At 55.6% G+C, this 27073-nt stretch overlaps 2 protein-coding genes across 2 annotated transcripts; both read left to right on the top strand.

Moving 5' to 3' along the window:
• Nucleotides 1-301: 301 nt before the first annotated feature.
• On the top strand, nt 302-17556 carry POLD1 (polymerase (DNA directed), delta 1, catalytic subunit). The gene is made up of 26 exons (XM_008576010.1): nt 302-503; nt 886-999; nt 3946-4098; nt 4179-4304; nt 4375-4543; nt 4628-4709; nt 4780-4909; nt 5256-5422; nt 5671-5775; nt 7377-7517; nt 7598-7708; nt 8321-8512; nt 8694-8782; nt 8859-8975; nt 9244-9357; nt 9695-9842; nt 12804-12899; nt 13108-13245; nt 14140-14315; nt 14680-14832; nt 14963-15065; nt 15880-16012; nt 16095-16208; nt 16534-16586; nt 16665-16762; nt 17378-17556. The coding sequence occupies exons 1-26, from the start codon at nt 302-304 to the stop codon at nt 17481-17483; spliced, it is 3330 nt and encodes a 1109-aa protein (XP_008574232.1). The 3' UTR covers nt 17484-17556.
• Nucleotides 17557-18649: 1093 nt separating this feature from the next.
• SPIB (Spi-B transcription factor (Spi-1/PU.1 related)) lies at nt 18650-24270 on the top strand. Its single transcript, XM_008576009.1, has 7 exons — nt 18650-18672; nt 19699-19726; nt 21421-21439; nt 21478-21531; nt 21801-22033; nt 22450-22600; nt 23972-24270. The coding sequence occupies exons 1-7, from the start codon at nt 18650-18652 to the stop codon at nt 24268-24270; spliced, it is 807 nt and encodes a 268-aa protein (XP_008574231.1).
• The last annotated feature ends 2803 nt before the right edge of the window (nt 24271-27073 follow it).

Consider the following 27073-nt stretch of genomic DNA (forward strand, 5'->3'; position numbering starts at 1 on the left):
TGATGAAGGGTCTGTAAGGGACAAAAAAGGGAAAAGTTTGTGGAGGGCTTGAGCATCTAAGGTAAGAATTAAACTGAGGTGGGGAGTAAAAAGGGGCATAACTGTATTAGCTAACAATTAATTATCTGGAATGTGCCAGGCACCTCATCAGCCTACAGGGTGGAGAGTTGTGTTATTCTTTAACCACTCCAGAGTATTAAAAGGCTTGAGGTCATGGTGGGTGCATGGGAGGCCATGGAAAAGACAAGGGAAGGGGTATCTCTGGTCAGAACCTCTACCAAGCCCCAACTTGCCCAGCAGGATGGATGGTAAACGGCGGCCAGGCCCAGGCCCCGGCGTGCCCCCGAAGCGGGCCCTTGGGGGCCTCTGGGATGAAGATGAGGCACCTCAGCCATCCCAGTTTGAGGAGGAGCTGGCGCTGATGGAGGAGATGGAGGCGGAGCACAGGCTACAAGAACAGGAGGAGGAGGAGTTGCAGCCAGCCTTGGAGGGGGCTGCAGATGGTAAGACTTCATTAGAGCAGGAGCCCCCTACAACCTCCCTACCACTCCAAGTCTTGCCTCTGGATGAAGAGTCAGCTGCAAGGCTGACCTGAGACCCCACTTTGACCCACAACTTCTGGCAGACTTGGAGTCCTATAAAGGGCTGACCTTTGACCCCATGCCAGTATGCAAACTTTTTTGCCTTTAACTTCTCTCCTGACCCTGACCTTTGGCTCCCAATCTCTCCTGAGTTTCCTGCCTGACCCAGACCACCACTTCCACCTGACTTTTCATTTGTAGGTCAGATGCCATCTGAGGAATAATGGGCTGGCCTGGGAGGGCAGTTACTTATTTCTGAGGGAAGACCATGACTCCACGTAGCCCCACTTCTCCCCATCCACAGGGCAGTTATCCCTGTCAGCCATAGATTCTCGCTGGCTTCGGCCCACCCCGCCCACCCTTGACCCCCAGACGGAGCCCCTCATCTTCCAGCAGTTGGAGATCGACCATTATGTGGGTGAGTTTGGCAGGTAAAGAGGCAGAGTGAGGGGGATCTGGGCTCCTGGGGTGGACACCGGGCCAGGTCAACTCCCCTGGCTTTGCCCCTCAAGCAGTCAGTGTCTGTGTGAGGAGATTGACCCAGGAAGTCCCCACCCTGGTGACCAGGGCCATGAGAGGGAAGGACAGGGCTGGGGTGCCAGAGCAGGAGGCAAGGAGTCAGAGTGGGCAGGTGGGAGCCAGGGTCCAAGAAGGCTTCCTGGAGGAGGGGAGCATCTTCCAGCTGAGGCCTGAGGGTAAGAAGAGTTGTCTCCATGCAGAGGGGAGAGGCATATTTTTCCATTTATTTATTCATTCATCCAGTTAGAAGCTACTGAGCATCTACATTGAGCTAGGCCCGATTCCAGGCAGACAAGGTCTCTGCCCTCAAAGTCTTGTGTTCTAGAAGGAGAGACAATAAAAAAGGAAACATAACATCCAGTGATGGTGAGGGTTACAGAGGAAGGTAAACTTGGATGGAGGGTGCCAGAGTGTGTATCACGGAGGTTGGGGAAAGCCTCTGAGGAGGGGCTAAGGAGCTGAGGGGATGTCTGGAAAAGAGGGATTCTAGGCAGATGGTCCTGACAAGGGAGCAGGTCAGGTATGTTTAAGGCACAGCAAGGAGGAAACCAGTGTGGCAGGAACAGGGGCACAAAGGACAAAGATGAAAGCCAGGAGGTCACTGAGATCTTGTCAGCCCAAGCAAGGACCTCAAGGTTTCCATTCTAAGTGAGCTGGGACATATTTGGTAATGGAGAGACCCATTCCTACTTGTGTATTAGAAGTCTATCCTGTAGAGAATGAAAAGACAAGCTACACACTAGGAGAAAGAGTTTGCAAACTACATATCTGATCAAATGCTGGTATTACAAATACATAAAGACCACTCAGATCTCAATGGTGAGAAAATAAACCGTCCAAGTCAAAAATGGGCAAAGAACTTGAACAGAAAGTTCACCCAAGAGGATGGCAGTGAAGCCCCTGAAATGCTACTCACTGTCATTAGCCATTAGGGAAATGCAAATAAAAGCCACGGGGAGAGACAATACACTCCTATTAGAATGGCTAAAGTAAAATAGACTGACAACAGCAAGTGCTGACAAGGACATGGAGCAACTCTCATGCATTGCTGGTGGAAATGTGGAATGGTGCAGCCATGCTGGGGAACAGTTTGGCCGTTTCTTAACAGAGTTAAACCTTTTCTTACCATAGGACCCAGCAACTCCACCCCTAGATATTTACCCTAGGAAAACAAAAGCTTAGGTTCAAACAAAAGCCTGTACATGGAATGGATGTTAATAGCAGTTCTGTTCATAACCATCAAAAACTGGGAATGACTCGCATGTCCTGCAGAAGGTGAATAGATGAACTGTGGTACATCCATACCATGCAACACTGCTCCGCAGTAAAAAGGAACAAACTATTGACTCTGCAACCACACGGATGAGTCTCAAAGGTGTCAGAGTGAGTGCTAGTGATACTGGAGTGGAGGATGTGGGGAGGCCCAGTAGCAGGCCTCAAGCTACCCTGTTCTCTGCCAGATGCTTGACTCTGCCACGGGAAAGAATTCAAGACAGAGTCAGAGGAGAAAGTGAAAACGGGTTTAATATAGAGAATGAGAAATACAGACTTCACAGGGAAAGTTCAGCCTGGCTCCAGAGACTGAGCAGCAGCTGTAGCAAGTTTAATACAAAAAGTAAGAAATACACACCTTACAGTGCTGACCGGCTCCGGGAGAGGGAGCAACTGCTCCACCTTCTTCCTGGATTTGGTATCTATAGTTTTTCTATCTATACATATTCATGATATCTAATGAATATTCAACGAAGGGGGTGGCTCCCAGTTACGTAACCTAGCCTTGCACATGTTCAGTTAGTCTCTTAGAGCATGCTTATTGGTCAAATTCTGCCACATGTACCAAATACACTTGGAATATTCTAGGTGCTGGGGCTGGCCAGTTAGCTCAGTTGGTTAGAGTGTGGTGCTAATAACACCAAGGTCAAGGGTTTGGATTCCTATACTGGCCAGCTGCTAAAAAAAAATATATATATATATATCCTAGGTGCTTAATAGCCCCTCCAGTGGGAAGTCATTTAAGGGGTAAACTCTTTTTTAGAAAAAAAAAAAAAAGAATATCCTAGGTGCTTAATAGCCCCTCCAGTGGGAAGTCATTTAAGGGGTAAACTCTTTTTTACTGAGCATGCTTGGCCATCGAGATTACATAAATGTGCCTCCTGTGGTCTCCATCTCTACATGTTGTTACTGAAAATAGGTGCTACAGGCCACAGTAGTTTAGAACTCAGGCCAGGCTTGAGTCCTAGGGTAGTGGTTTGAGACCAAGGGGAGTGGCCTGAAACCCGATTCCAGGGGGACTGAGCACCTCCTATCTCACAAAAAGCCACATTCCAAAGCTAACATACTGGATGATTTCGTTTATATGGGCAGTACAGAAAAGATAAAACTGTAGTGAGGGAGAACAGATCAGTGGGTGCCAGGAGTTGTGTGTATGTGTGTGGGGAGGAGGTTGATTACAAAGGGGCAGCTGGAGGGAACTGTTAGGAGTGATGGGACTGTTTTGTGTCCCAATTTTGGTAGTGATTGCATAAATCTATACATGCATTAAAATTCATAACACCAAACATAAATACCAAAAGCCAATTTTACTTTTACAAGAAATTTTTTTATATTGTAACAATAAGGAGGGGGCCTCCCGGTAGCTACCTGGTGGGAAATGGATTGTAGGAGGATAATGGTGGAAATGGAACTAGGGAAGAGACAAATAGGAAGAGCAAACAGTATAGTGAAGCGGGGGAGGAGGCCCTAAGCTGCAGGACTGGGGGCTGTGTTTGGACCACAGGACAGCTTGGGTCCTGCTGTGGGGGTCTAAGGAGGTCCATACCTTATCCTATGACCTTGAATCCTACAGTCCCCCCAGGCCCAGCACAGCCTCTGCCTTGGGGGCCCCCATCCTGCGGCTCCGTGCCTGTGCTCCGCGCCTTCGGGGTCACTGATGAGGGCGTCTCTATCTGCTGCCACATCCACGGCTTCTCTCCGTACTTCTACACCCCAGCGCCCCCTGGTGAGTGGCCACTGACCCAGGACACCCTGCTCCTGGCCACCTAGAGGCCTCCTGCACCTCTGACCGCCCTCCTACACCAGGTTTTGGGCCCGAGCACCTGGTGGAACTGCAGCGGGAACTGAACACAGCCATCAGCCGGGACCAGCGTGGAGGAAAAGAGCTCACAGGGCCAGCCGTGCTGGCCGTGGAGCTGTGCTCCCGCGAGAGTGAGTGCCGCTCCTGGGGACCAGTGGGTGGGGCCCCTGCAGGGCCGGTCCCAGACTCTTCTGTCCACAGGCATGTTCGGGTACCACGGGCACGGCCCCTCACCATTTCTGCGCATCACCCTGGCGCTGCCTCGCCTTGTGGCACCTGCCCGCCGCCTCTTGGAGCAGGGCATCCGTGTGGCGGGCCTGGGCACCCCCAGCTTCGCACTCTATGAGGCTAACGTGGACTTCGAGATCCGGTACAGCTCCTACCTCGCTTCTCCGACCTCTGCCCCCACCCCACCCCCAACAACCTTTGCCCACTGACCCTCAGTCCCCTCCAGGTTCATGGTGGACACAGATATCGTCGGGTGCAACTGGCTGGAACTCCCAGCTGGGAAATACCTCCTGAGGCCAAAGGAGAAGGTGCGGGGCTCTCCAAGGGCAGGGTCAGGGAGCTGGGACACTGCTGCGGCTGATTCACCCTGCCCCATAGGCTACCCTGTGTCAGCTGGAAGCAGACGTGCTGTGGTCAGACGTGGTCAGTCACCCACCAGAAGGGCAGTGGCAGCGCATTGCGCCCCTGCGCGTGCTCAGCTTCGACATCGAGTGTGCTGGCCGCAAAGGTCTGTCTCAGGATCTGGGCTCCTCCCCTTCCTCTGATCGTCTGTAACATGCCAGGCTCAGGCCAAGTGAGGTGTGGGGAGAGCATTCCTGCTAGAGGGAACAGCAAGTGCAAAAGCCCCGGGGCAGGATAGTTTCAGCCTGTGTGGCTAGAAGAGATTAATCCTGGGAGAGTGGGCCTGGAGATAAGGACAGAATGGTAACCGTGTGGATCGTGCAGTCTGCAGGCAGTGGGGTCAGAGAGATGTGAAAGGGCTGGGGCAGATCCAGAGATGCAACCACCCTAGTGTTTGTGATGGAGAAGCAGGAGTCAGGTCTCCTGCATCCTTATCCTCCCGCCCTCTGCAGGCATCTTCCCTGAGCCTGAGCGGGACCCCGTGATCCAGATCTGCTCGCTGGGCCTGCGCTGGGGTGAGCCGGAGCCCTTCCTGCGCTTGGCACTCACCCTGCGGCCCTGCGCCCCCATCTTGGGCGCCAAGGTGCAGAGCTACGAGCAGGAAGAGGAACTGCTCCAGGTGGCTCTTGTTCTGTTAACACCCCCCTCTCCCTGTCTCTACATCTCAGTCATCCCCTTCTGGACCCTGGATGCTGAGATGACCACATCCAAGGGTTTGGTTGGATCCCTGTGCATTGAGAGCTAAGTGTTTCCCCTCTGGTTCTGCGGTATATTCAGAAGCACCAGGGGGCCTCTGGGACAGTCTTGGGAGTAAGGGGATCTGAAATAGGGAAAAGACCAGGTGAGTCTGTGTCCTCCTACCCGCAGGCCTGGTCCACCTTTGTCCGCACCATGGACCCTGATGTGATCACCGGCTACAACATCCAGAACTTTGACCTCCCATACCTCATCTCTCGGGCCCAATTCCTGAAGGTGAGGGCAAGGCAGGTGGGGAGGCTTCCTCTCATGCCCCAACTGGTGGGGGGTGAGGGGACCTCAGGGCCCTCTGCCTCCTCTCTGCTCTGTCTCCATGTGGCTTTGTCCTGCTTGAGGCTGTCCATCTTGCTCTGTGTACCTGCAGTCTGTCACCTCCAGCAGCTCCATAAGTGTCCTGGGCCTGGCCCTGCCCTGCTTAAAGTTCAAAAATTTACTGTGGCTTTTGTCACAGGTGAAGTGGGCATTATGGTTAAGTTCAGAGTAGGCCTGTATATTTGGTGGGGCAGACTGAAGCATGCAGGAGTTCACCAAGCCATTGAACTAGCCATTGAATCTAGGCCTTTCTTTAGCATAAGTCAGCAAAGAGTAAGGAAGGTGGCAGGTGTTGTTGAAATATGTAGTAATACTTGTTGAATGTGGGTGTGAGTGTATAAGAGTGTATCAGTCCGCTCAAGCTGCTGTAACAAAGTACCACTGACCAGGTGGCTTAAAACAACAGAAATTGTCTCATGGTTCTGGAGGCTGAAATGTCCAAGATCAAGGTGTCAGCAGGGCTGGTTCCTTCTGAGAGCTGTAAGGGAAGGATCTGTTGTTCCAGGCCTCTTTGGCTTGCAGATGGCTGCCTTCTCCTTGTGTCTTTTTACATTATCTTTCCTCCCTGTGTGTCTTTGTGTCCAAAGTTCCCCTTTTTATAAGGACACAGTCACATTGGATTAGGGCCAACTCTAATGACCTCAACTTGATCGTCTGCAAAGACTCTTTATTTCCAAATGAGGTCACATTCTGAAGTGCTAAGGGTTAGGACTTCCGTGTCTTTGATGGGGGACCCAGTTCAGCTCCTAATGGGGTATGTTATGTTACTTACCTACTTTTCTGTATGTTTGGCCAGTTTGGTAATGAAAACATAAAACAAACTCTTATGGCCCCAACAGCTCCAGGGAGAAGTCCACCCCTCCCAGCCTGGCATTTGTACCCAGGTCACCGCTACCCTGCTCTCCCCTCAGTGCCCCTCACCCTCGGCTCCTGCCCCAGCTCAGGCCTCTCCTCTCCCTCCTAGTCCCTCAACCCAGCCTCAGCCTTTCCTCTAGTCTGCCCCCAACAGCCTGAAAGGACCTCTTCTCCACCTTCCTGCCCCCCAGTGCCCTCAGTCCACTGTCTCTAGCCTAGCTCCTCGGTCTGCCTCCTCCTCTGCTCCCATCTGGCCACCCCGGGCTCCATCCACTCACTGCATCCCCACTGAGCTCAGCATTGTTACCCAAATCTGCCCCTCCCTGTTTCCCATCTAGGTACAGGCTGCAGCCTCTGGGTACCATCCTTGCCCCCCACAGCTCATCAGGCCCCCGATTCTCCCTGTCCCAGCTCCAGCTGCAGCTTCTCCCCCTCCAGACTCCCTCACTAGCTTCTGCCCTCCCACTCCAGCCCCAGAGGGTCTTTCTGCACCCGGAGGTGCCCCTGCTCCCAGCCCCCAGTGTCGCATGTAGGGGCTGTTGTGGTTAGTTTCTGTGTCCGACATGACTTGGGACCCTTAGTATGGGCCAACCTGCCCCATACCGTAGCCTCACCCAGCCCAAGTAGCTGTCCCAACCCCCCACCACCAGGTACAGACATTCCCTTTCCTGGGCCGCGTGGTGGGCCTCCGCTCCAGCATCCGGGACTCATCGTTCCAGTCGAAGCAGATGGGCCGGCGGGACAGCAAGGTGGTCAGCATGGTGGGCCGTGTGCAGATGGATATGCTGCAGGTAGGTCCGGGCCAGGCGTGTCCCTGGCCTTGGGATGCTGCTGCCCCTGCTTGTGCCCAGCCTTCCCTCTCCCGTCCCAGGTGCTGCTGCGAGAGTACAAGCTGCGCTCCTACACTCTCAATGCCGTGAGCTTCCACTTCCTGGGTGAGCAGAAGGAGGATGTACAGCACAGCATCATCACAGACCTGCAGGTGCCACCCACCCCTGACCCTGCCTGGATCTAACCCCACCTGGCCTTGACCCCCACCACCTGCAGCCTCTGACCTCTGCCTCCTGCCTTCCCCGACCTCATACCTCCACCTCCTGCCCCAATCTCTGACCTCAGTCTCACACCCGTCCCCTACCTTGACCTCTCACCCACCCTCCCGACCTCCGCCTCTACCTTCCCCAATCTAACACCTCCACCTTTTACCTCAAGCTCTGATCTCACTCTCATCTACTTCTGTGATTTGTGACCTCAACCTGCTAGCCGCCTTTTTCTGACTCCAGATTTCTCCCTATTCCAGTGACCTTTGTCACTGTGACCTTTGTCGTGCTCTCCTTCCCTGACCCTGAGTCCACACTAGCCCTTCAGATTGCCCCATCTTCTTCCTGACCTTGTCGAATCCCTGACCTTCTCCCCACCTCAATCCCTACTAGACTCTTGCCTGCTCCTTGGCCATTCAGAAGCCACCTCTGCCCCATCTCACCTCCCTCCCCCTCCCCAGGCTGCCTTACCCTGACCCTGGAGCCCCAACCCCCACTTCCTCCCATGGGCCCACCTCCCACTCCTGATCCCTGACCCCATTGGTGCCTGTCCCCAGAACGGAAACGACCAGAGTCGCCGCCGCCTGGCTGTGTACTGCCTCAAGGATGCATTCCTGCCACTGCGGCTGCTTGAGCGACTCATGGTGTTGGTGAATGCCATGGAGATGGCACGTGTCACCGGTGTGCCCCTCAGCTACCTGCTCAGCCGTGGCCAGCAGGTCAAGGTCGTGTCCCAGCTGCTGCGGCAGGTCAGTGGGCCAAGCCCAGGGTGGCCGTCCACACCGCTTACCACTGAGGGGACCCACCAGGCACATCCCGCCCCTCTCCAGGCCATGATATCCTGGACTCGCTTTCTCCTCACTGTCTCTCTCTACCCCCTTTTCCAGTCTTCAGTGCCCACCCCTCCATTTCTGCCTTCTCCCCTCCCAGGCCATGCACGAGGGGCTGTTGATGCCCGTGGTGAAGTCGGAGGGTGGCGAAGACTACACAGGAGCCATTGTCATCGAGCCCCTTAAAGGGTGAGGCCCTGAGGCTGGGCTGGAGGTAGCACTAGGGCTCTGGCCCTGACTCTTCCCTGTGGCTCCTCCTCCGTAGGTACTATGACGTCCCCATTGCCACCCTGGACTTCTCCTCACTGTACCCATCCATCATGATGGCCCATAACCTGTGCTACACCACGCTTCTGCGGCCTGGGGCTGCCCAGAAACTGGGGTAAGAAGCCTTCATTCAGCACCTGTCCCCTGAGGCCAGCCTGGGCCTGACCTTCAGGGGTTTCCAGTCGGGCAGGGAAGATGGGCATAGGTCCAGGAATAGTAGGGAGGAAAGGGGAGACCCAAGAGGTAAGGCGAGCTTGAGGGGGCCTGAACATGCTCAGGGCCAAGGCCAGGACCAGTCTTCAATGCAGTCTTTAGGGCAGAGGTGGGGCTAGAAGTGAAGGAGAGAGCAGCCTGGTAGTCACCACCATCATCTCCCAACCCAGCCTGACCTCGGATCAGTTCATCAAAACGCCCACAGGGGATGAGTTTGTGAAGACATCAGTGCGGAAGGGGCTGCTACCCCAGATCCTGGAGAACCTGCTCAGCGCCCGGAAGAGGTGGACTCTTGAGCCCCCCTCCTACCCTTGCTCAGAGCTCAGACCTGCTAAGGCTTCTCGGCAATCCCTGTCCCTTGCTGGGTCACCCCAGTGCTTCCCAGCCCACTCACCTGCAGGTGTGTGTGATTTAGAACAAGGCGCCCCCACCAGGTAGCTCTCATTCACCTGCTTGGCCGGGTGCTTCTGTGCAGTGCACGGCAAGCCCAGCTGTGCACTAGCACCCCTTTCCAGAAAGGCGCCCTGACCAGTGTCCAGGCCTGGGCTCCTCCCTGGCCCTCTAGTTTCCCCCGAGACCTGGGGCACCATGTGAGAGGCCTTTACCCCCACCCCCTCCCAGGGCCAAGGCCGAACTGGCCAAGGAGACAGACCCTCTGCGACGGCAGGTCCTGGATGGGCGGCAGCTGGCGCTGAAGGTGAGCGCCAACTCCGTATATGGCTTCACCGGCGCCCAAGTGGGCAAGTTGCCATGCCTGGAGATCTCACAGGTGAGCGCTCAGGGCCCTGGAGGGCAGGCGGGAGGCAAATGGGCCCCCTCTGTAGGAGAACTAGGGTCTGTGTGGTGGAGCTGCGTCCAGGAGTCCAGGCCTAGTTGTCCTGATTCACTGGCCTTTCGGAGAGGGGATGCCAACATGGCTTGAGCAATTGGTTCATTCATTCATTCATTCAAAAGACACTTAATACATGCTATGGGCCAGGCCTTGCCCTATGCCCTAGGGATACAGAGGGTGACAAAGCGGATGACAGTTCCTGTCCTTATGTGGCTCACAGCCTAGTGGGGACACGAACAGTGACAACAGTAAGTGTGTTTAAGATGCAAGGGGCACCAAGGGCTCTGCAGACAGACAAAGTGGGGGTGGGGCAGAGAGCATTAAGACTGGGCAGGACAGACCACTCTGAGCAGGTGACACTTAAACAGAGGCCTAGAGATGTGAGGGGTTGCATGGTCACCGGACAGACCCCTTGCCATAGCAGTCTATGCCCCAGCCCACCTCCTCTGGTCCTGCAAGTGGGAGGAGGAAGGAGGACAGATTCCCACTGATGGGGGGAACAGCCTTGTCTCAGAGGTCTCAGAGACACCCAGCAGCATAGCCAGGCTCTGACGCTTGATTTGCTGTGTGTCCTTGGTTGAGTCACTTGACCTCAGTCACTGTTGGAGCACATGCTGGGGTCCTCCCTGCTGCCATGGGTGTGAGTGCCCCACTGAAGATGTTTGTTGGTCAATGCCGGGCCTGGGGAGGGAATGGGGGCAGAAAAGCCCACTGTCTCCCTCACCATCTGCAGCAGCATCCTGGGCCTGCTTACCTACAGCCGCTCTGCTGCTTGGACAGAAAAACAAAAGGTCTAAGATTCTGCCAAACTGGGAACAGTCCTCAGCTCCCAGCCTAATGCTTTAGAAGGGTCTTCCAGTCCAGTCCCTTTGCTGGGGTTTGGGTCTCAGCACATTCCAGACTAGTGATGGTGCACCTCTGCTTGGTTACCTCCAGGCATGGGGAGCTCCCTCCCTACCTGGACTGTGTCAGTCTTCACATGACTCTGGATGGAAGGTGTGGAGGAATTGCCAGTGGGTGGGCCTTCTGGTAGGAGTGGCCTGTGCATGCACCTACCCATCTGCAGTTCTGCGGTCCCCAAGACCACTCTCAGATTCAGTGATTCACTAGAAGTACTCAGAGAACTCAGAAAAGCTGTTATACTCACAGCTAGGGTTTAGTACAGCAAAAGGAGATAGATTAAAATCAGCAAAGGAAAGAGGTGCACCAGGCAGGCAGGGCTTCTGAGAGTCCAAACATGGAGATTCCGGTTATCCTCTCCCAGTGGAGTTGCACAGGCAACACTCATTTCTCCCGGCATTGATGTGTGACAGCACAGAATATCGCCAACCAGAGAAGCTCATCTGAGCTTTGGGGTCAGACTTTTTATTGGAGGTTGGTTTTGTAGGTATGGAACACCCATGTGACTGACCTTAGTTACTCAATTCTAGCCCCAGAGGTCAAGCCGATTCCTCATGGCCCAAGGCTGCCACCAAAAGCCATGTTAGCATAAACTACCTGGTGTGGCTTAAGGTCTCAGGTAAACAGAGGCACTCTTATCAGACAGGACATTCTTAGAGGTCTCCAACACCCCTTAGTCCCCGTCCCAGGAGCAAGGCAAGAGCCAGACCTTTCTTTGGACAGGGTGAATTCTTTACTGCATGCCACCTCTGCTCCCCTCTTTGGCCTTTCATAGTCCCCAGGTGCCTCTCTACCCTCCTTGGTAGAAAGGGGTGGATATTAGGCTCCAGCCCCTAAGCAGAGCCAGGCTAGGAGAGTGCAGCTTTGCCTTCTGGGGCTGCTGCTTGCTAACCCTTTCTCTCCATCTTTTCTCTCTTAGCCCCTTCCCTCTGTCTTTGTTCTGTCTCTGTCTCTTGGCCTCTTATTTCTGTCTCTCAGGCTTATGGGGGCAGGGGGATAGAATAATAAACAAGTTCTGAATCATTCCAGAAAAGATAAGAAAGGAAAACAAAAAGAACATAGAACAGGTGGAACAAGTAGGATGCATATAGTAAAGTGGCAGATTTAAGCTCAAATAGTCTATCATGACACTAAATGTAAATTAACTGAATGCTTTAGTTAAAAGACAAAGATTGGGCCCTGGCTGGTTTGCTTAACTGATTGTAGCATGGTATCAGTAACACCAAGGTCAAGGGTTCGGATCCCCCTATTGGCCAGCTGCCCTTTGCCAAAAAAAAAACCCCAAAAATCCAGACTGGATCCACAGAATCACACCCAACTCCCTTGGTGTCCCTGCCCCCTAGCCTCAGTTTCTTTATCTGTGAAAAGAGACAGTTGGAAAGAAATGGTTTCTCAATGGGGGTGGTACTACTCCCTACCCTGGGGGCATTTGTCATGTGTCACTAGGGTCATTTCTATTTGCGCAGGGATGGAGGTGGCACTGCTGGCTTTCAGCAAGGGGGCAAGGAATGTCAGTGAGAGCTGCCCAGGTCATCACAGTGTCAGAGAAACACTGAACCAATGGCCTCTTCCTTTTTTCTTAAAAAAAGATGACCGGTAAGGGGATCTTAACCCTTGACTTGGTGTTGTCAGCACCACGCTCTCCCAAGTGAGCTAACCGGCCGTCCCTATATGGGATCCGAACCCGTGGCCTTGGTGTTATCAACACCGCACTCTCCCGAGTGAGCCACGGGCCGGCCCTTCAATGGCCTCTTCTGATGTAGTCAGTTCTTCCTTCATGCCTGGAGCTCTAGTCCAGGGAACCCACTTCTTTTCATCAAGCCATTGAGGGGCAGCCTAGTAGCAACGTTCTGCATATTTGGAAGCTGAGGCCCAGGAGGGTGGAGTGGCTGGCCCAAGCCCACACCACCTGGAAGTGGTGGAGGCGGGAACCTCCTAGCTCACGTCCACTGCAGGTGGCCCCTGGGCCTTTATTCTGCTCTATTCTCCACCCCACAGAGTGTCACTGGGTTTGGGCGTCAGATGATTGAGAAAACCAAGCAACTGGTCGAGTCCAAGTACACAGTGGAGAACGGCTATGGTGCCAATGCCAAGGTCAGGGGCTATCCCACTGTTAGCCCTAAGGTGGGCCCAGAGCAGGTGGGGGTGATTGCAGGGAAGCTGGGCCCATATGTCCCCGCACCTCCCAGTCACCTGGTCACATTCTGCCTGTTCTCCCATGGTAGCAAATCCCTCCCACCCCCCTGCTCCCTACCCACCCCCATTGGCAGAAGGGGACTTCCCTCACACACTCCTTCCCCAGGTGGTGTATGGTGACACTGACTCTGTCATGTGCCAATTCGGTGTCTCCTCTGTGGCTGAGGCAATGGCTCTGGGGCAGGAGGCTGCAGACTGGGTATCAGGTCACTTCCCACCGCCTATCCGGCTCGAGTTTGAGAAGGTATATGGGGTCCCCCCCTTTATACTCAGGGCTCAGAGTGGAAACAAGTGTGGGTCTTGCCAGTTGAGGGGGTCTCTGTTTCTCGGGTGCCTGCAAAGCTTGAGAATGCAGTAGTTTGGGGGTTACCTCATGTCCGGATTTGGGAGATCCTGATGTTCAGGGTCTCTCCGTTTTGGGGTGCCCTGATTGGGGTACTCTGGACATCCCATTCTTCAGGTTCATAAGTCCCAGTGTCAAGTTATTTTGTGGCATGAATTTGGGGCCTTGGTTTTGGAAACCTACAAAGACTTGGGCTTTGTAACACAGGACATCATCCTGTGGGATTTTGTAAACCCTGCCACAGTGTCTCTGGTTTGGGGGTTTCCCAGTACCTATCAGGTGTGGGAGCATCCCTCAGTGGTGGGGACCCTGATGGGGATCTTGGATATGTGCACCATCGTCCAATGTCCCCCAGCTCCTAGGGTGCATTGGGCTTGGCTCCAGAAAACCTCACACTATATTCATTCTCCATAGTTCTAACATGCACCTCTGGGTGTACCAACTTGGAGTCTTCTGATTTGAGGAAGTCTCTTCCTCAGGGCTCACCCCTGGATCTTAATCTTTTCTCTCTCAGGGGCTGCCTCATTGTATCCCCCTGTCTAGATCTCATATTTTAGGGGGGCATCTCTTGGTTTATTCCACTCTGTTTTAGATTGGGGTCCCTGGCATGCTGAGGGTGCTCAAGAGCCATTTGGGGTTCTAGAGTTCATTCTGCTACTTTAGGGTGTAGCTCCCCAAGTGTCTGATCTTGTTTCTCAGCGACCATCCCTGTGTGTCCTCAGTGTCTTGGTGGGGAGTCCCAGGACTGGGGACTGGCCCCCAGTCTCAAAGGTCTCACCCATGGGTTTCTCCCAGGTCTACTTCCCCTACCTGCTCATCAGCAAGAAGCGCTATGCAGGCCTGCTCTTCTCCTCCCGGTCAGACACCCACGACCGCATGGACTGCAAGGGCCTGGAGGCTGTGCGCAGGGACAACTGCCCCCTCGTGGCCAACCTAGTCACCGCCTCACTGCGCCGCCTGCTCATTGACCGGTGTGTGGACCCTCCATCCAGACCTGGAGTCCAGGCCCCCAGCCCCCTCCTCCCTCAGACCTAGGAGCCCAGCCCCAGCCCCTCCTTCTTCAAGCCCAGGAGTCCCGGCCCCCAGCCCCACCTCCCCTGGGGACACAGGTGTCAAGCCCAGCTCCTCAGTGGTGAAGCAGTGGAAAGAGTTGGGTTGGACAGCTGTGGGTTCAGGCCCCTCCTCTGCCACTTTGCAGCCTGTGGCCAGGCAGGGCCCCTCCTTTCCCTGGGCCTCAACCCACAAATCCCCTCCTAGTCCCCCAGCCCTCAGGTGCCAGCCTGGCTTTCAGTGGCTACTGGTGATGCCTGCCTGTTTGGCCCACCCTCCCTACAGAGACCCCAAGGGTGCCGTGGCCCACGCACAGGAGGTCATCTCAGACCTGCTGTGCAACCGCATTGACATCTCCCAGCTGGTCATCACCAAGGAGCTGACCCGTGCGGCCGCTGACTACGCCGGCAAGCAGGCCCATGTGGAGCTGGCCGAGAGGTCCGCCAGGCAGGAGGCGGGGGCCATCCAGAAATAGCCCCCTCCTGCCAGCTGTGCCCACCACTTCCTGCACCCCCCATCCTGCCACCCCACCTGACCTCACCCACCCACCACCTCGGTCTCCCCGCAGGATGAGGAAGCGGGACCCTGGGAGTGCACCCAGCCTGGGTGACCGCGTCCCCTACGTGATCATCGGCGCCGCCAAGGGCGTGGCTGCCTACATGAAGTCCGAGGTCAGGCCCACCTGGGCTGCCCACGTCCGCCGGGCTCTCCTCTGCTTTCACTTCTGCTTTCCAGGATGGGCGGGCCAGCGGGGAGGGGTGTGTCCCTGCGCGGGCCCCATGGGGTTCTGACGCCCCTGGGAGTCAGCTCCAAGAGCCTTTCTTCCATCCTTCCCTATCCCCTATTATCCTGACCCCTCTCCTGCTCCCTCTTATAGAAAGGGGGCCCCAGACTCTCCTCCTGTACACAGAGCATCTCCGTCTCCATCTCTGTTTCTGTGTGTCTGTTTTCATTTCTGTCTCTCCCTGATCTCTGCTCTGCAGCTTCTAATTCCCTTGGATTCATGTCCTCCCCCATGCTACCCAGATGTTGGGATCTCTGTTTCTGTGTGTCTGTTTTCATTTCTGTCTCTCCCTGATCCCTGCTCTGCAGCTTCTAATTCCCTTGGATTCATGTCCTCCCCCATGCTACCCAGATGTTGGGTGACCTCTGACCTCCATGACCTTTCCTTATCCTCACTTCCTCACATGAATTCTGACCCTTCCTTTGTTCTGGGGACCCCTACCTGTGGCCTCCCAATATGGGACACAGAGCCTGTGGCCCAGCGACTCCCCATGACCTCTGACCCCATTTCAGACCCATATCCCCCTCCCCCGCCATGCCACAGTCTCTAGGGCAGCACCCATGCCTGGTGGCTGCACCACACCGTTGCTTCCTCCATTTATAGCTAAAGGACCTCAGTGGCTCCGGTGCCCTTACATGATGCATGACTACGTCATCCCTGTCCCCTCCCCCATGTGACCTTGCTGACCCCCCCTGCTGCAGGACCCCCTCTTTGTGCTGGAGCACAGCCTGCCCATTGACACACAGTACTACCTGGAGCAGCAGCTTGCCAAGCCGCTCCTGCGCATCTTCGAGCCCATCCTGGGCGAGGGCCGCGCTGAAGCCGTGCTGCTGCGTATGAGGGGCGCCCAAGTTGGTGGGGGTACCTGGGGGCAGGGGAGGGCACCACACTCACCACCTGCCCTTTCCTCCTACAGGGGGGGACCACACACGCTGCAAGACAGTGCTCACAGGCAAGGTGGGTGGCCTCCTGGCCTTCGCCAAACGCCGCAACTGCTGCATCGGCTGCCGCACTGTGCTCAACCACCAGGGTGAGCACCACCCTGGCTGTGCCAGCCCTCAGCCCACCTCCATCATTGCCCTCCTAGACACCTACCCCCCAGGCTGGCACTGCTGCCCAGCAGGCCCTGGGACTGGGTGGGGGGGCTCCCCTCTGCCTGCTCCCCAACGGGAGGGTCCCCAGCCCCCCGCCCCGGGAGTTCCCCAGGGGAGTTTTCCCTACACACTCACTCCCTTGTTCTCTAGCCTCCAGGGGACTTTCAGAAGCTGGGATGGGCAGCGGGCAGGGAAGGGGCAAGGATAGGGTGGCCCAGGCCAGCAGGTCCTGTTCTGACCTGCCTCCCCCACAACACCCAGGAGCTGTGTGTGAGTTCTGCCAGCCCCGGGAGTCAGAGCTATATCAGAAGGAGGTAAGGGATCAGGGGAAGCCAGAAGGGGGTGGTTTCTGGGGGGCCAGGGCCACCCTTCTCAGCTCCTGCCATCCCCAGGTGTCCCACCTGAATGCCCTGGAGGAGCGCTTTTCACGCCTCTGGACCCAGTGCCAACGCTGTCAGGGCAGCCTGCACGAGGACGTCATCTGCACCAGGTGTGCATCTCCTGGGCCCCACCATGCCCACCTGGCCTGCTCAGCCCCCTCCCAGCTCCCAAGACCTGTGCATTGTGGACCAAACTCCCGACCAGGATCTCTCGACCCAAGCACCCCTCCCTACATCCCCTTCTGGCAGTGAGGTCTCAGGAGCCTGTGTTCCCGTCTGCAACATGGGCCAGTGCCCTTCAGCCCCCAGGAGGTTGTGGGTGCTCAGAGAACCAGGGCCAGTCACCCAGTGTCTGCCTGGGAGATGGCTGCCCTCTGGACACACACCTGTTGCCATCCTGGCCCCCTCTCCCAGGGCGGGGCTGGGCTTTCCCCAGGGAACAGGTGGGCAGGGCAGGTTCCCAGGCCAGGTGACAGGTGATATACAGCCTGTGGCCCAGCACTTCGGCGGACACCCGCTGTTATCTGCTCCCCCTGTGCCTGCTGAGCAAACAGGAGGGAGGGGATGGGGAGCAGGTGGGAGTCAAAGTCCTGGGAATGGCCCCTGCCCCAGGGACAGGTGCTTGCAGCCCCCCACGCCATCCCCAGGTTGGGCACCAGTCCTCTGGTCCACGGGCAGGGGCACCCTTTGCCCACTCTGCCCTGACCCCACCTGCCCGCCTACAGCCGAGACTGCCCCATCTTCTACATGCGCAAGAAGGTTCGGAAGGACTTGGAGGACCAGGAGCAGCTTCTGCGACGCTTTGGTCCCCCTGGCCCTGAAGTCTGGTGACCTCGGTGGCACTGACAAGGATGGGGGTGGGGAGGAGATTGGTGAGAATTAATAAAGTTCAGGCCTTTTGCTACCTGCTGTTTGGTCTTGGGGGGTTTGGGAGGGACAAGGTTCAATATCATAAGCCCTGGTGCCAGGCCCCGGACCTCACTGAGGCCTCCGGCCTCCACTGGACCTGCTCACCTTGGTGTAAGATCCCTGGGCTTTTGCTTCTGCTGCGGCCCCACACAGGCCAGACGTGCCTCAGTTTCCCCTCGGACCCTGCCCTATGGACCTGAGTGAACATTTCTCCACAAGCTCTCCCCTGTCCCTGCTCGGCACCAGGTGTCCAGCTTCAGCCCACCCCTCCCTGGGGACCGGTCCTGGGGTCCCTGGTGGCTGCCCCACCCTCCAGGTGCTGACCTGTTTCCTCCAGCCCCTGGGGCAGCCCCTGGCATGGAGGCTTCCACTCTACGGCACAACCGAGGGGCCCCCCCGCTGTGTCGCACACCCACGGATGTTTCCATTCAGGGTCCTGATGATCGGTTTTGGGTATGGGTTCCCCCCCCCCAATGTTCACTTATGAGACCCCCTGGCAATCCCCATATCTGTCCCCACAGCCCCCCACTGCCTTCAGACACCATCAGTGCTCCAGAGTCACCTCCATCTCATACCCCCCTCAGGGACGTGAATCCTGTTGGCGCCCTCCCACCCCCCTCCCCCACCAGCTCCCAGCCTCCCACTCCCCTTTGCTCCTGCTGAAATTTGGCTCCTGGGTCCAGGTCTCCCTCCCCCCATATCCTGATTCCCCCTTCATGGACCACAGTGACCCCCTGATTCTTCCTTTACTTTTTCAGGTCCCCCCAAATCCAGCTTCTCACATCTTTGCCCCTCAGGGTCACACCGCCATCCTCACCCCCAACTATGGGGATCCCCAAATCCAGATGGTTCCTAGGCCCACCCTCCCTGCCACGTGACCAAGGGGTTGTGCAATCCAGCCCCCTCCCCTGACCTCCCCAAGGGGATTTTCGAGGAGGGCCAAGCTCACAGGCCGGCACCCCCGCCCCCCACACCCCGGGGCTGGGCCAAGGTATAAATAGGGGTGGTGGTTGCAGCCGGGCGGCAAGCCCAGCCTATCCCAGCACCACCATGCTCACTCTACAAGCCCAGCTTATCCCAGCACCACCATGCTCACTCTGGAGGCTGCACAGTAAGTGGGGTCCCCCTAAACTTGCACTTGGGACCTTCACCGCATGCTACCCCTCTGCCGGGCCTCACCCACGGGCAGTGGTCTCCTCTGCTCCACCCAGGGGCAGGTGCGTGGGAGGGGAAGGGCCCACACCATCTCTTGCCCCTTCTGATTCTTCTATATCTCAGACTCTTTCCTCCATCCCCCGCACCCCTGTTGTCTTTCCTGGTCCCCAAAGATCTCATTTTTTTGCGACACTTTCTTCTCTCCCATCCTGCTGATGTCCTCTGCATATGGGTCTCCACCTCTGTTCCTCTCCTTCCCTACATCTCTGTCTCTGTCCCTCCCTGGGTCTTGCTACATCTGTCGCTCCCCCTGTCTGCTTCTCACTCTGTTTCTTTTTTTGTTTCTGGGTCTCCGTTCTGTGCCTCTTGCTCTCTCCTTGGCTCTGTCTTCGTCTCTGTATCTTTCACCCTCTTTCCGATTCTCTCCGTCCATCTGTTCTCTCTCTCTTCTTCTGTCTACCTCCCCATCTCTGTATCCCTGAGGCTCAAGAAATAATTCCTGCATCAGAGTGTGAATGTCTCTTTCCACACTTTCCTCTTTTCCCACCTCTCCTCGTGCCCCTCATCTGGGTCTCTTCTGTTTCCCCATCTCTGCCCACACATCTCTCCATCTCTCTCTGGTCCAAGGTGGACCCATTTAACCAATTCACCAGCCAAGGCCCCACTGGCCCCGGCCCCCTCCCTACCCCCACCTCTTCTCCCTGGGGACTTTCTCCCTCACTTTCCCTGCCCCCCCTCTATGCAAATCCCAAGGGGGGGGACATTTGCCTGGCTCCCACCCCCCACTTCCTGTCCCGGTAGGGGAGTGGGGGTGGATGTGGTGGGCCTGGTCTCACACAGGGACACCCAGCAGGCTGCAGAGCTGCGGTGGTCACAGCTGTTGCTGTCTCCCTCCCCCCAGCCCCCGTCAGTCCCCCAATCACTTTGAGACTCAGATGGCTGAAGGAAGCCCTGACATGCCCCTGTGTCTCTCCCCCTCTAGGCTCGACGGGCCATACTTCAGCTGTCTGGTGAGTTGGGGCCCTGGGGGCCGGGGAGGGGCGGGGGAAGCCACGTGGCCTACCATGACTTCCCTCAGAGAAGTGGCTTGCTCCCTGCCTCAGTTTCTCCTTCCGCCCCCTGCCATCAGTTTGTCTTTCTGAACTCTCCCTTGGTATCTCCTGCTACTCCGCATCCCCGTCACGGATCTGTTTCTGATGTCTCGCCCTCTCTGAGACTCTGAGTCCACTTTCTTTGATTTTGTGTACCTCTCTCTGTCCATCCCTCATTCAGCAAGTGCATTTATTCCCTCTTTCCTTTTCTCCTTTTTTTTATATTAAAAAAAATTTTTTATTCTGTAATATTTCTGACACACAGATTACTATACCTAACACCCTGACCCCATGACCCAATCTGAGAAATAGAATCTCACTGATGTGGTTGAAAAAAACCCTGCTTGTACCCCTTCCCCATCACATCCTGACCTAGAGTTTTGTTCGGTTTTTGAAGTACTAAGGTGCGACTTACAAGTCAGTAAAGTGACGAATCTTGTGCACACCTCAGTGAGCTTTTGTATTATACACACACCTGTGTAGCCGCCAACCAGATCAAGATGGAGAACATTTCCACTGCTCCGGAGTATTTCCTCCTGTCCCTTCCCAGTCAGTACCCCTGTCTGATATTTTCCACCATCGATTAGTTTTGCCTGTTCTTGAACTTTACATAAAGTGAATTATGCAGCATGTCCCTTTGGGGGCCTGGCTTCCTTCACTCATCATGAAGTGTGTGTCTCGTGTCTGTTCTTTTTCCTTGCTATGTAGTAGTCCACCGTCAGACTGCTCCATGGTTTGTTCACCCATGCTCCTGTTGAAGGACCCCTGGGCTGGTTCCAGTTTGGAGCTATTAATAAAGCTGCTCTGATTATTCTTGAACAAGGCTATTTTGTGGACACACGTTTTCAGTTTTTTTTTTTTAAAGATGACCGGTAAGGGGATCTTAACCCTTGGCTTGGTGTTGTCAGCACCACGCCCACCCAGTGAGCAACCGGCCATCCCTATATAGGATCCGAACCCATGGCCTTAGTGTTATCAGCACCGCACTCTCCCGAGTGAGCCACGGGCCGGCCCACGTTTTCAGTTCTCTTGGGTAAATCCTAGGAGTGAGATTGCTGGGTCGTAGGGATGGTGTATCTAGCAACACATGAGTCTGGGGACAAATCAAAGCAATATGGAGGTGGATTAAAGAAGAGTTGAGACCCTGCCTGTGTAAAAACACTCCCACCTCCTCTCACCCCTCACCTCCCTCCACCACCCCACCAGGCAGGCGAAGCTGGAGACATCCTTCATACCTTCCCAGGCGCTATGTTTTTATTTTTGCTTTTTTCTTATTTTTACATTCCCCAGGTGCTATGATGGGCCAGTGGTACACCAGGAAAGTGCTAGGGTTCTCAGGAACCCCCAATCTTAGCAGGAGCTGGCTTCTGTGTGTCTCTCTTGCATTGTGTCTGTCTCTACTTGCTGTATCTCTGTACGTCTCTCTCTTTGCCACTGTCTCTGGTGCCTAGTCTCTGTGTCTCTCTGTGTGGATGTCTCTCAGTTTCTGTTTCTGTTCTCTCCAGACTCTCCTCTTTTCTCCCATTTGTGCCAGAGTTTCCACAAGGGTCCAGGGTGGGGGCAGTGGCTCTCTGAAGCCTAAAATAACCCCCTCCCCTCCCCGAACCTGTTAGTATCCAGATGGCGTCTTCTATGACCTGGACAGCTGTAAGCACTCCAGCTACCCCAACTCGACCTGGACAGCTGTAAGCACTCCAGCTACCCCAACTCAGAGGGGGCTCCTGGTGAGTCCACCCCCAAACCTGGGCTTTGGGCAAATTTCACAGATGTGGGAGCTGAGGCCCCGGGGAGTTTATCACCTAGCACAGCAAGATAAGGGTAGCCCAGGCCTCCAGACCTCCTCCCTTTTCCTCTCCCACCCATCTGTTCCCCCATGCAAATCTTGGGGTCAGAGATTTGCACAGCCCACAATGGCCCCTCTGTGCTAGGGCCTTCTAGTGGGAGGGGGTCTCAATCAGACTTCCCAGCTTCTAACTCAGTGCCCTTCTTCTAGACTCCCTGTGGGATTATCCCTGTGGGAGTCTCCCTGTGGATCTGGCACCTGTCCCAACTGCCCCCTATGAAGCTTTCGACCCAGCCGCAGCCACCTTTGGCCACCCCCAGGCTGTGCAGCTCTGCTATGGACCCTCAACCTACAGCCCTGCAGGGAGCCTCAACCCAGCCCCCAGCCTGGAGGCCCCAGGGCCCGGCCTCCCAGCGTATCCCACAGAGGACTTCACCAGCCAGGTGAGGGGCAGGGTAGATAGCTGAAGTCAATCCCAATCATTTGGTTGAGGTTTACTAGGTGCCAGGCACTGCGTTAAAACCTGTGCACATAGTAACCGTTTTTATCCCTTTAGCAACCCTCTGAGGTGAAGCAGCATTATTACTCCATTGCACAAATAAGCCGACAGAGGCACAGACACAAACCAAGAGACAGCACAGACTTGTGTTATCTGTGTTGGACAGGCTCCAACGAAGGTAGTTTAGGTGTTCCCTGGCCACGACATGGAGATCTGAACCAAGGCCAGAGTCCACATTGTGAACAAAGACGGAGACCAGAATGGGAGGGCTGCAGCAGGGGTCTGAGAGGAGAAAGTGGAGGGAGTGCAGAGGGAGGGAGAGGGGACCCTGGATGTGTAGGTGACCCTGACCTTCCGCAGACTCTGGGCCCTCCAGCATATGCCCCATACTCCAGCCCTGTGCTGTCGGAGGAGGAAGATTTACTGCTGGACAGTCCCGCCCTGGAGGTCTCAGACAGCGAGTCAGATGAGGCCCTCGTGACTGGCCCTGAGGGGAGGGGATCTGAGGCAGGTATGTGGGAGTGGATGGGATGTGGGGACTCCAACTGGAGATGGGGGTAAGCAGCTAAAAGAAACATGGCTTCTCAAGCACTACTATGTACTCCAGCACTGAAGGCGGTTCCCAGATCCATGCCACCTCTGGCAGTGTGATCTTGGGCAAATGCCTCTACCTCTGTGTGCCTCAGTTTCCTGTCTGTATAACGGGGTTGTCAGTGGTTAGAGTACAGTGTTACAACACCAAGGTCAAAGGGTTCAGATTCTGTACCAGCCAGCCACCAAGAAAACCCCCCAAAACCCAACTATTCAACCCCTGCTTATGCCCTTGTGCCCAACGTCCGTTTTGCTCAACCCCTGGAAAGTTGAGGTCATTAGATACTTTCCCTATCTGGGCCTTGGTTTCCCATCTGTAGAATCGGCATCATGGTCATTATCCCTATCTCATAGGGTTATGATGGAGACTAAATGAGCTCATAATTGTGAAGCGCCTACCAAAGCAAATGCCCCATAAAGGTTTGAAAACACACACACACACACACACACACACACACACACACACGCGCGCGCGCGCGTGCACACACACACGCCTTGTTTATGGCTGAGGAGACCATCAGAGAGGTTAAGTCACCATCCAAATGCGCGCGCGCACACACACACACGCCTTGTTTATGGCTGAGGAGACCATCAGAGAGGTTAAGTCACCATCCAAAGGTCACACAACTGGGAAATAGCAGAGGTGGGATTCTTGTATCCAACGACCTGCATTTTTTGGAGGCGGGGGAGGCAGGCCAGTACAAGGATAGAGCCCTGGACCTTGGTATCAGCCCCATACTCTAACCGACTGAGTAAACAGTCAGCCCCTTAATGCCCTGCTTTGAAACCCCTAGTTCTGTAGGGTCCCTTGCTGCTTGTAGGAGCCCAGGAGTCAGATGTCTCTCTGGCCTCTCCCAGGACCCCATCCCGTCTGGGGCTGAGAGGCTAGGAGACCGGGAGCTGGAGAAATGGCCAGGTGGATTCAAACCGACTCCAGATCTATTCACCGCCACCCTTGGAGGAATACTGTCACGATTTCACAGATTCTTTCGTCATGGGCTCAACAAATATGTATTCCTACTATGTGCTGGCTGCAGAAGAGAAAATAGGACAAACGCAAATCTTGAAAATTAAAGCACGCAAGGGGGATGCGAGTTCTGGGGCTAACAGCTTTACGGAGGGGAACTGACTTGCCCCTGGTGAGACAAGCCAGAGTCGGGTGTATCCGGCAGCCACCTCCTTCCCCTCACTTCTCTGGACCGGGAGATTGAGGCTGGGGTGCGAGTGGCGTGGGCGTGCGGGCGGAGCCTAAGGGACGCCTCCCCTGACGCGTGCTCCTCTCCCGCCGCAGGGGCCCGCAAGAAGCTGCGCCTGTACCAGTTCCTGCTGGGGCTGCTGACGCGCGGTGACATGCGCGAGTGCGTGTGGTGGGTGGAGCCGGGGGCCGGCGTCTTCCAGTTCTCCTCCAAGCACAAGGAGCTCCTCGCGCGCCGCTGGGGCCAGCAGAAGGGCAACCGCAAGCGCATGACCTACCAGAAGCTGGCGCGTGCTCTGCGCAACTACGCCAAGACCGGCGAGATCCGCAAGGTCAAGCGCAAGCTCACCTACCAGTTCGACAGCGCGCTGTTGCTCGCCGCTCGCCGGGCTTGAGCCCTCCTAGGTTCTCGGGGCGCTCAGGGATGCGTGCCCTGCCTGGGCAGGCCCGGGAACCCCACACCTCGTGTGGAGCTGCTTAAGGACTTCGTGGCCCCGCCAGGACCCCTCTGTGGTCCCCGTGTCACGTTGGCGTCCCTACACCTTAGGTCATAGGGACCCATAGATCCCCACATTTGGGGGGAGGGGTGCTGACATAATCCCTAAGCCCTACTCAGGGTCCCTCTGGGATTCCTTTATCATGAACAGGATCTCCAGGGATCTGCATGTTTGGGTCACAGAACCCACAGACAACTATACTGTGTGTGTATGGAGGAAGGGGGGTTGGGAGCCGACGGTGCTTCCAGAATCCCGAGAGCTTCTCTGAGATCTCTCTGTGACATCTGAGATCTCCCAGCCAGGTCTGGGACCTCTCTGAGCTCCCTTGTGTGTCTGTGAATCTTCAATCTCATGGGGACGGGGCAGGGAGCCCACAGATCATCACACCAGGAGGCGGCACTGCCAGCAGCCTTAAGCCTTGTTTGGGGAGTCCCTCTGGGATCTTTTTCTCATGTCTGTGTCCCTCTTGTGGGATCTGAAACCTCCAAGTTATGTCTTGGGCGCTCTGGGAAACTTTTATCAAGTTTCAGGTCTCTGTGCCCATCTACTACTCTCTTGTCACATCTGTCCCCCCAAATTTCTTTGAGAGCCCCTAATTCTCTGGAACTACTTTGCTGTCACTTTTCTTGTGTCTGGAATTCTCCAGTCACATCTATGGCCCCTCTGGGATCTTTCTGTCATGTCTGGGCCCCCTCTGGGATACCCTTGTCATATCTAGGATCCTTCAATCATATGAGGCCCTCCTAGGTCCCCCATCTGATATGCCCCCTTAGGGATCTCACAAGCAGCCTTGAGTTCTTCTGGGGACTCTGCCCTTCCTGGGGTACTCTCCGTGTGGCCACACTGAGGATCATTCTGGCCACTCAACTGATTTCTGGATGATCTTGGCAGCCCTCCTCCATGTCATTTCTTTTTTTCTTTTTCTTTTTTTTAAAAGATGACCGGTAAGGGGATCTCAACCCTTGGCTTCGTGTTGTCAGCACCACGCTCAGCCAGTGAGCGAACCGGCCATCCCTATATGGGATCCGAACCCGGGGCCTTGGTGTTATCAGCACCACACTCTACCGAGTGAGCCACGGGCCGGCCCCCCCATGTCATTTCTAACTAGAGGTCTCAAGCTGGTCAACTCACCACCCCAGAACCAGGCAAACCAGGACCCTGGTGGTGTTTTCTTTTTAGTTTACAGCACTGTTTTGGGAGGGAATCTGAATTACCAGCCAACCTTTCAAAATAGGGAGATTTGCAGATTTCTGGCTTCGCTTAAAACTTTGAACAATCCAGCGACAGTGGGTCAGCTTTTCAGTATGGAGAGGCTGGAGCAGGACAGTGGCCCCCTCCTAACAGGGCATTTGTTCTCCAATCTGCCCCAGTCCCTGCCAACCCCAGCTGTTTTAACTCCAGCAGCTTCAATCATCAGCCTGTTTGACCCCCAACTATTTGCATTTCAATTCCTGTGTAAACCCAGCTGGAGCTGAAGCCTGGATGAACTGTGGGAGCCCTGACTGAGACCCCGGGGGAATCACAGGCTGTGGGCCAAAAAGCTGGAGGTTCAAGTCCTTGAGCCTGGGTGGGCTGGGGATCTAGGGTGAATGACTTGTTGTTGCCTGGTCTCAGTTTGTCACTTCTGTGAAAAGAGGAGAGGAGGAGGAACATCTCAAAAAAGCCCTTGCAGCCCTGTTGAGCCTTTCACACACCTTCTGAAATCCACCCCAGCCCCACTGATGGCCTGGAGGAGGAGTAGGAGGAGCATCAAGGACTCAGAGAGGCAAGAGGTCCACGTGGGGACATACAACGGCTGGTGGACTGGGACCTGCCCTTATGAGAAGGTGGGGGCAGGGGGGGAAGGCAGGAAGAGGTTGCAAAATGTCCTCCCCAGGGCCTCCTCCTACAAAGAAGGTACTTTCTGCAAAAGCTATTATCGTCACCCTAAATGTGGAATAAAATAAATAAAATAAGAGAAATCAAGGTGGACAAACCTCCTGGGACCCTTTGTCAGAGACTGCAATCCTGCCCCTCCATTGGGGCCCACTGGCTCTCAGAGACACAGCGACAGCGAGGGGGGAGATGAGATAGGAGATCAAATAGGCAGTCTTGACTGACCTTTAATGCCAAAATAAGAGGCTTGAGATGCTGGCACTGGGAGTTCCGTTTCATTTTTATGTCTTCCTCACTTCCTGCCAATTAGAGTTCTTCCCCACCTCGTCCCCGCTTCCTCTTCTGTCTGGATCTCTATCCCCATTCTCTGAGTCTCTGTCCGCCTGTCTCTGGATGGAGCCCCTGGCAACCCGTGACGTCACAGGAAGGTTGCAGCCGGGTTGGCTTGGCGCTCCCTGCAGGGGGCGAAGTTTCCGGCTCATAGGGGGTTTTGGAAAAGGGGGGACGGGGAGATGCGCAGGAAGAAAACGGGGGGAGCTCGTCTTCTCTCTCGCTGGGTCACTCCCTCTACGTCCCCTACACCCCCTCCCCCACTTTCACGCCCACCTCCCGCCCTTCCCAGCACCTGGCCCCCCAGTCCCCTCCTTCCCCCAGAGCCTCTCCGCCCACCCGGCGTCCGGCCACCAGCCCCATTCACCGTTTTTTTTTTTTTTGGCGTCCGGCCGGTTCCGGGATCTGAACCTGCGACCCTGGCGTTACAAGGCCGCGCTCTCACCAGCTGGGCTAACCAGCCGGCCCCCACCCCCATTCAGAAAGCTACGGGCCC

The sequence above is a fragment of the Galeopterus variegatus genome, unplaced genomic scaffold, assembly GCF_000696425.1.
Source record: "Galeopterus variegatus unplaced genomic scaffold, G_variegatus-3.0.2 Scaffold1274, whole genome shotgun sequence".
Lineage (NCBI taxonomy): Eukaryota > Metazoa > Chordata > Mammalia > Dermoptera > Cynocephalidae > Galeopterus > Galeopterus variegatus.

Coding starts and splice junctions, on each gene's coding strand:
- SPIB (XM_008576009.1), top strand. CDS start 18,650: ATGCTCACTCTGGAGGCTGCACA. Junction 18,673..19,698: donor CTCACTCTGGAGGCTGCACA/GTAAGTGGGGTC, acceptor CTCCCCCTCTAG/GCTCGACGGGCCATACTTCA. Junction 22,034..22,449: donor CAGAGGACTTCACCAGCCAG/GTGAGGGGCAGG, acceptor GACCTTCCGCAG/ACTCTGGGCCCTCCAGCATA.
- POLD1 (XM_008576010.1), top strand. CDS start 302: ATGGATGGTAAACGGCGGCCAGGCCCAGGCCCCGGCGTGCCCCCGAAG. Junction 4,305..4,374: donor GGAGCTGTGCTCCCGCGAGA/GTGAGTGCCGCT, acceptor TTCTGTCCACAG/GCATGTTCGGGTACCACGGG. Junction 4,910..5,255: donor CGAGTGTGCTGGCCGCAAAG/GTCTGTCTCAGG, acceptor CGCCCTCTGCAG/GCATCTTCCCTGAGCCTGAG.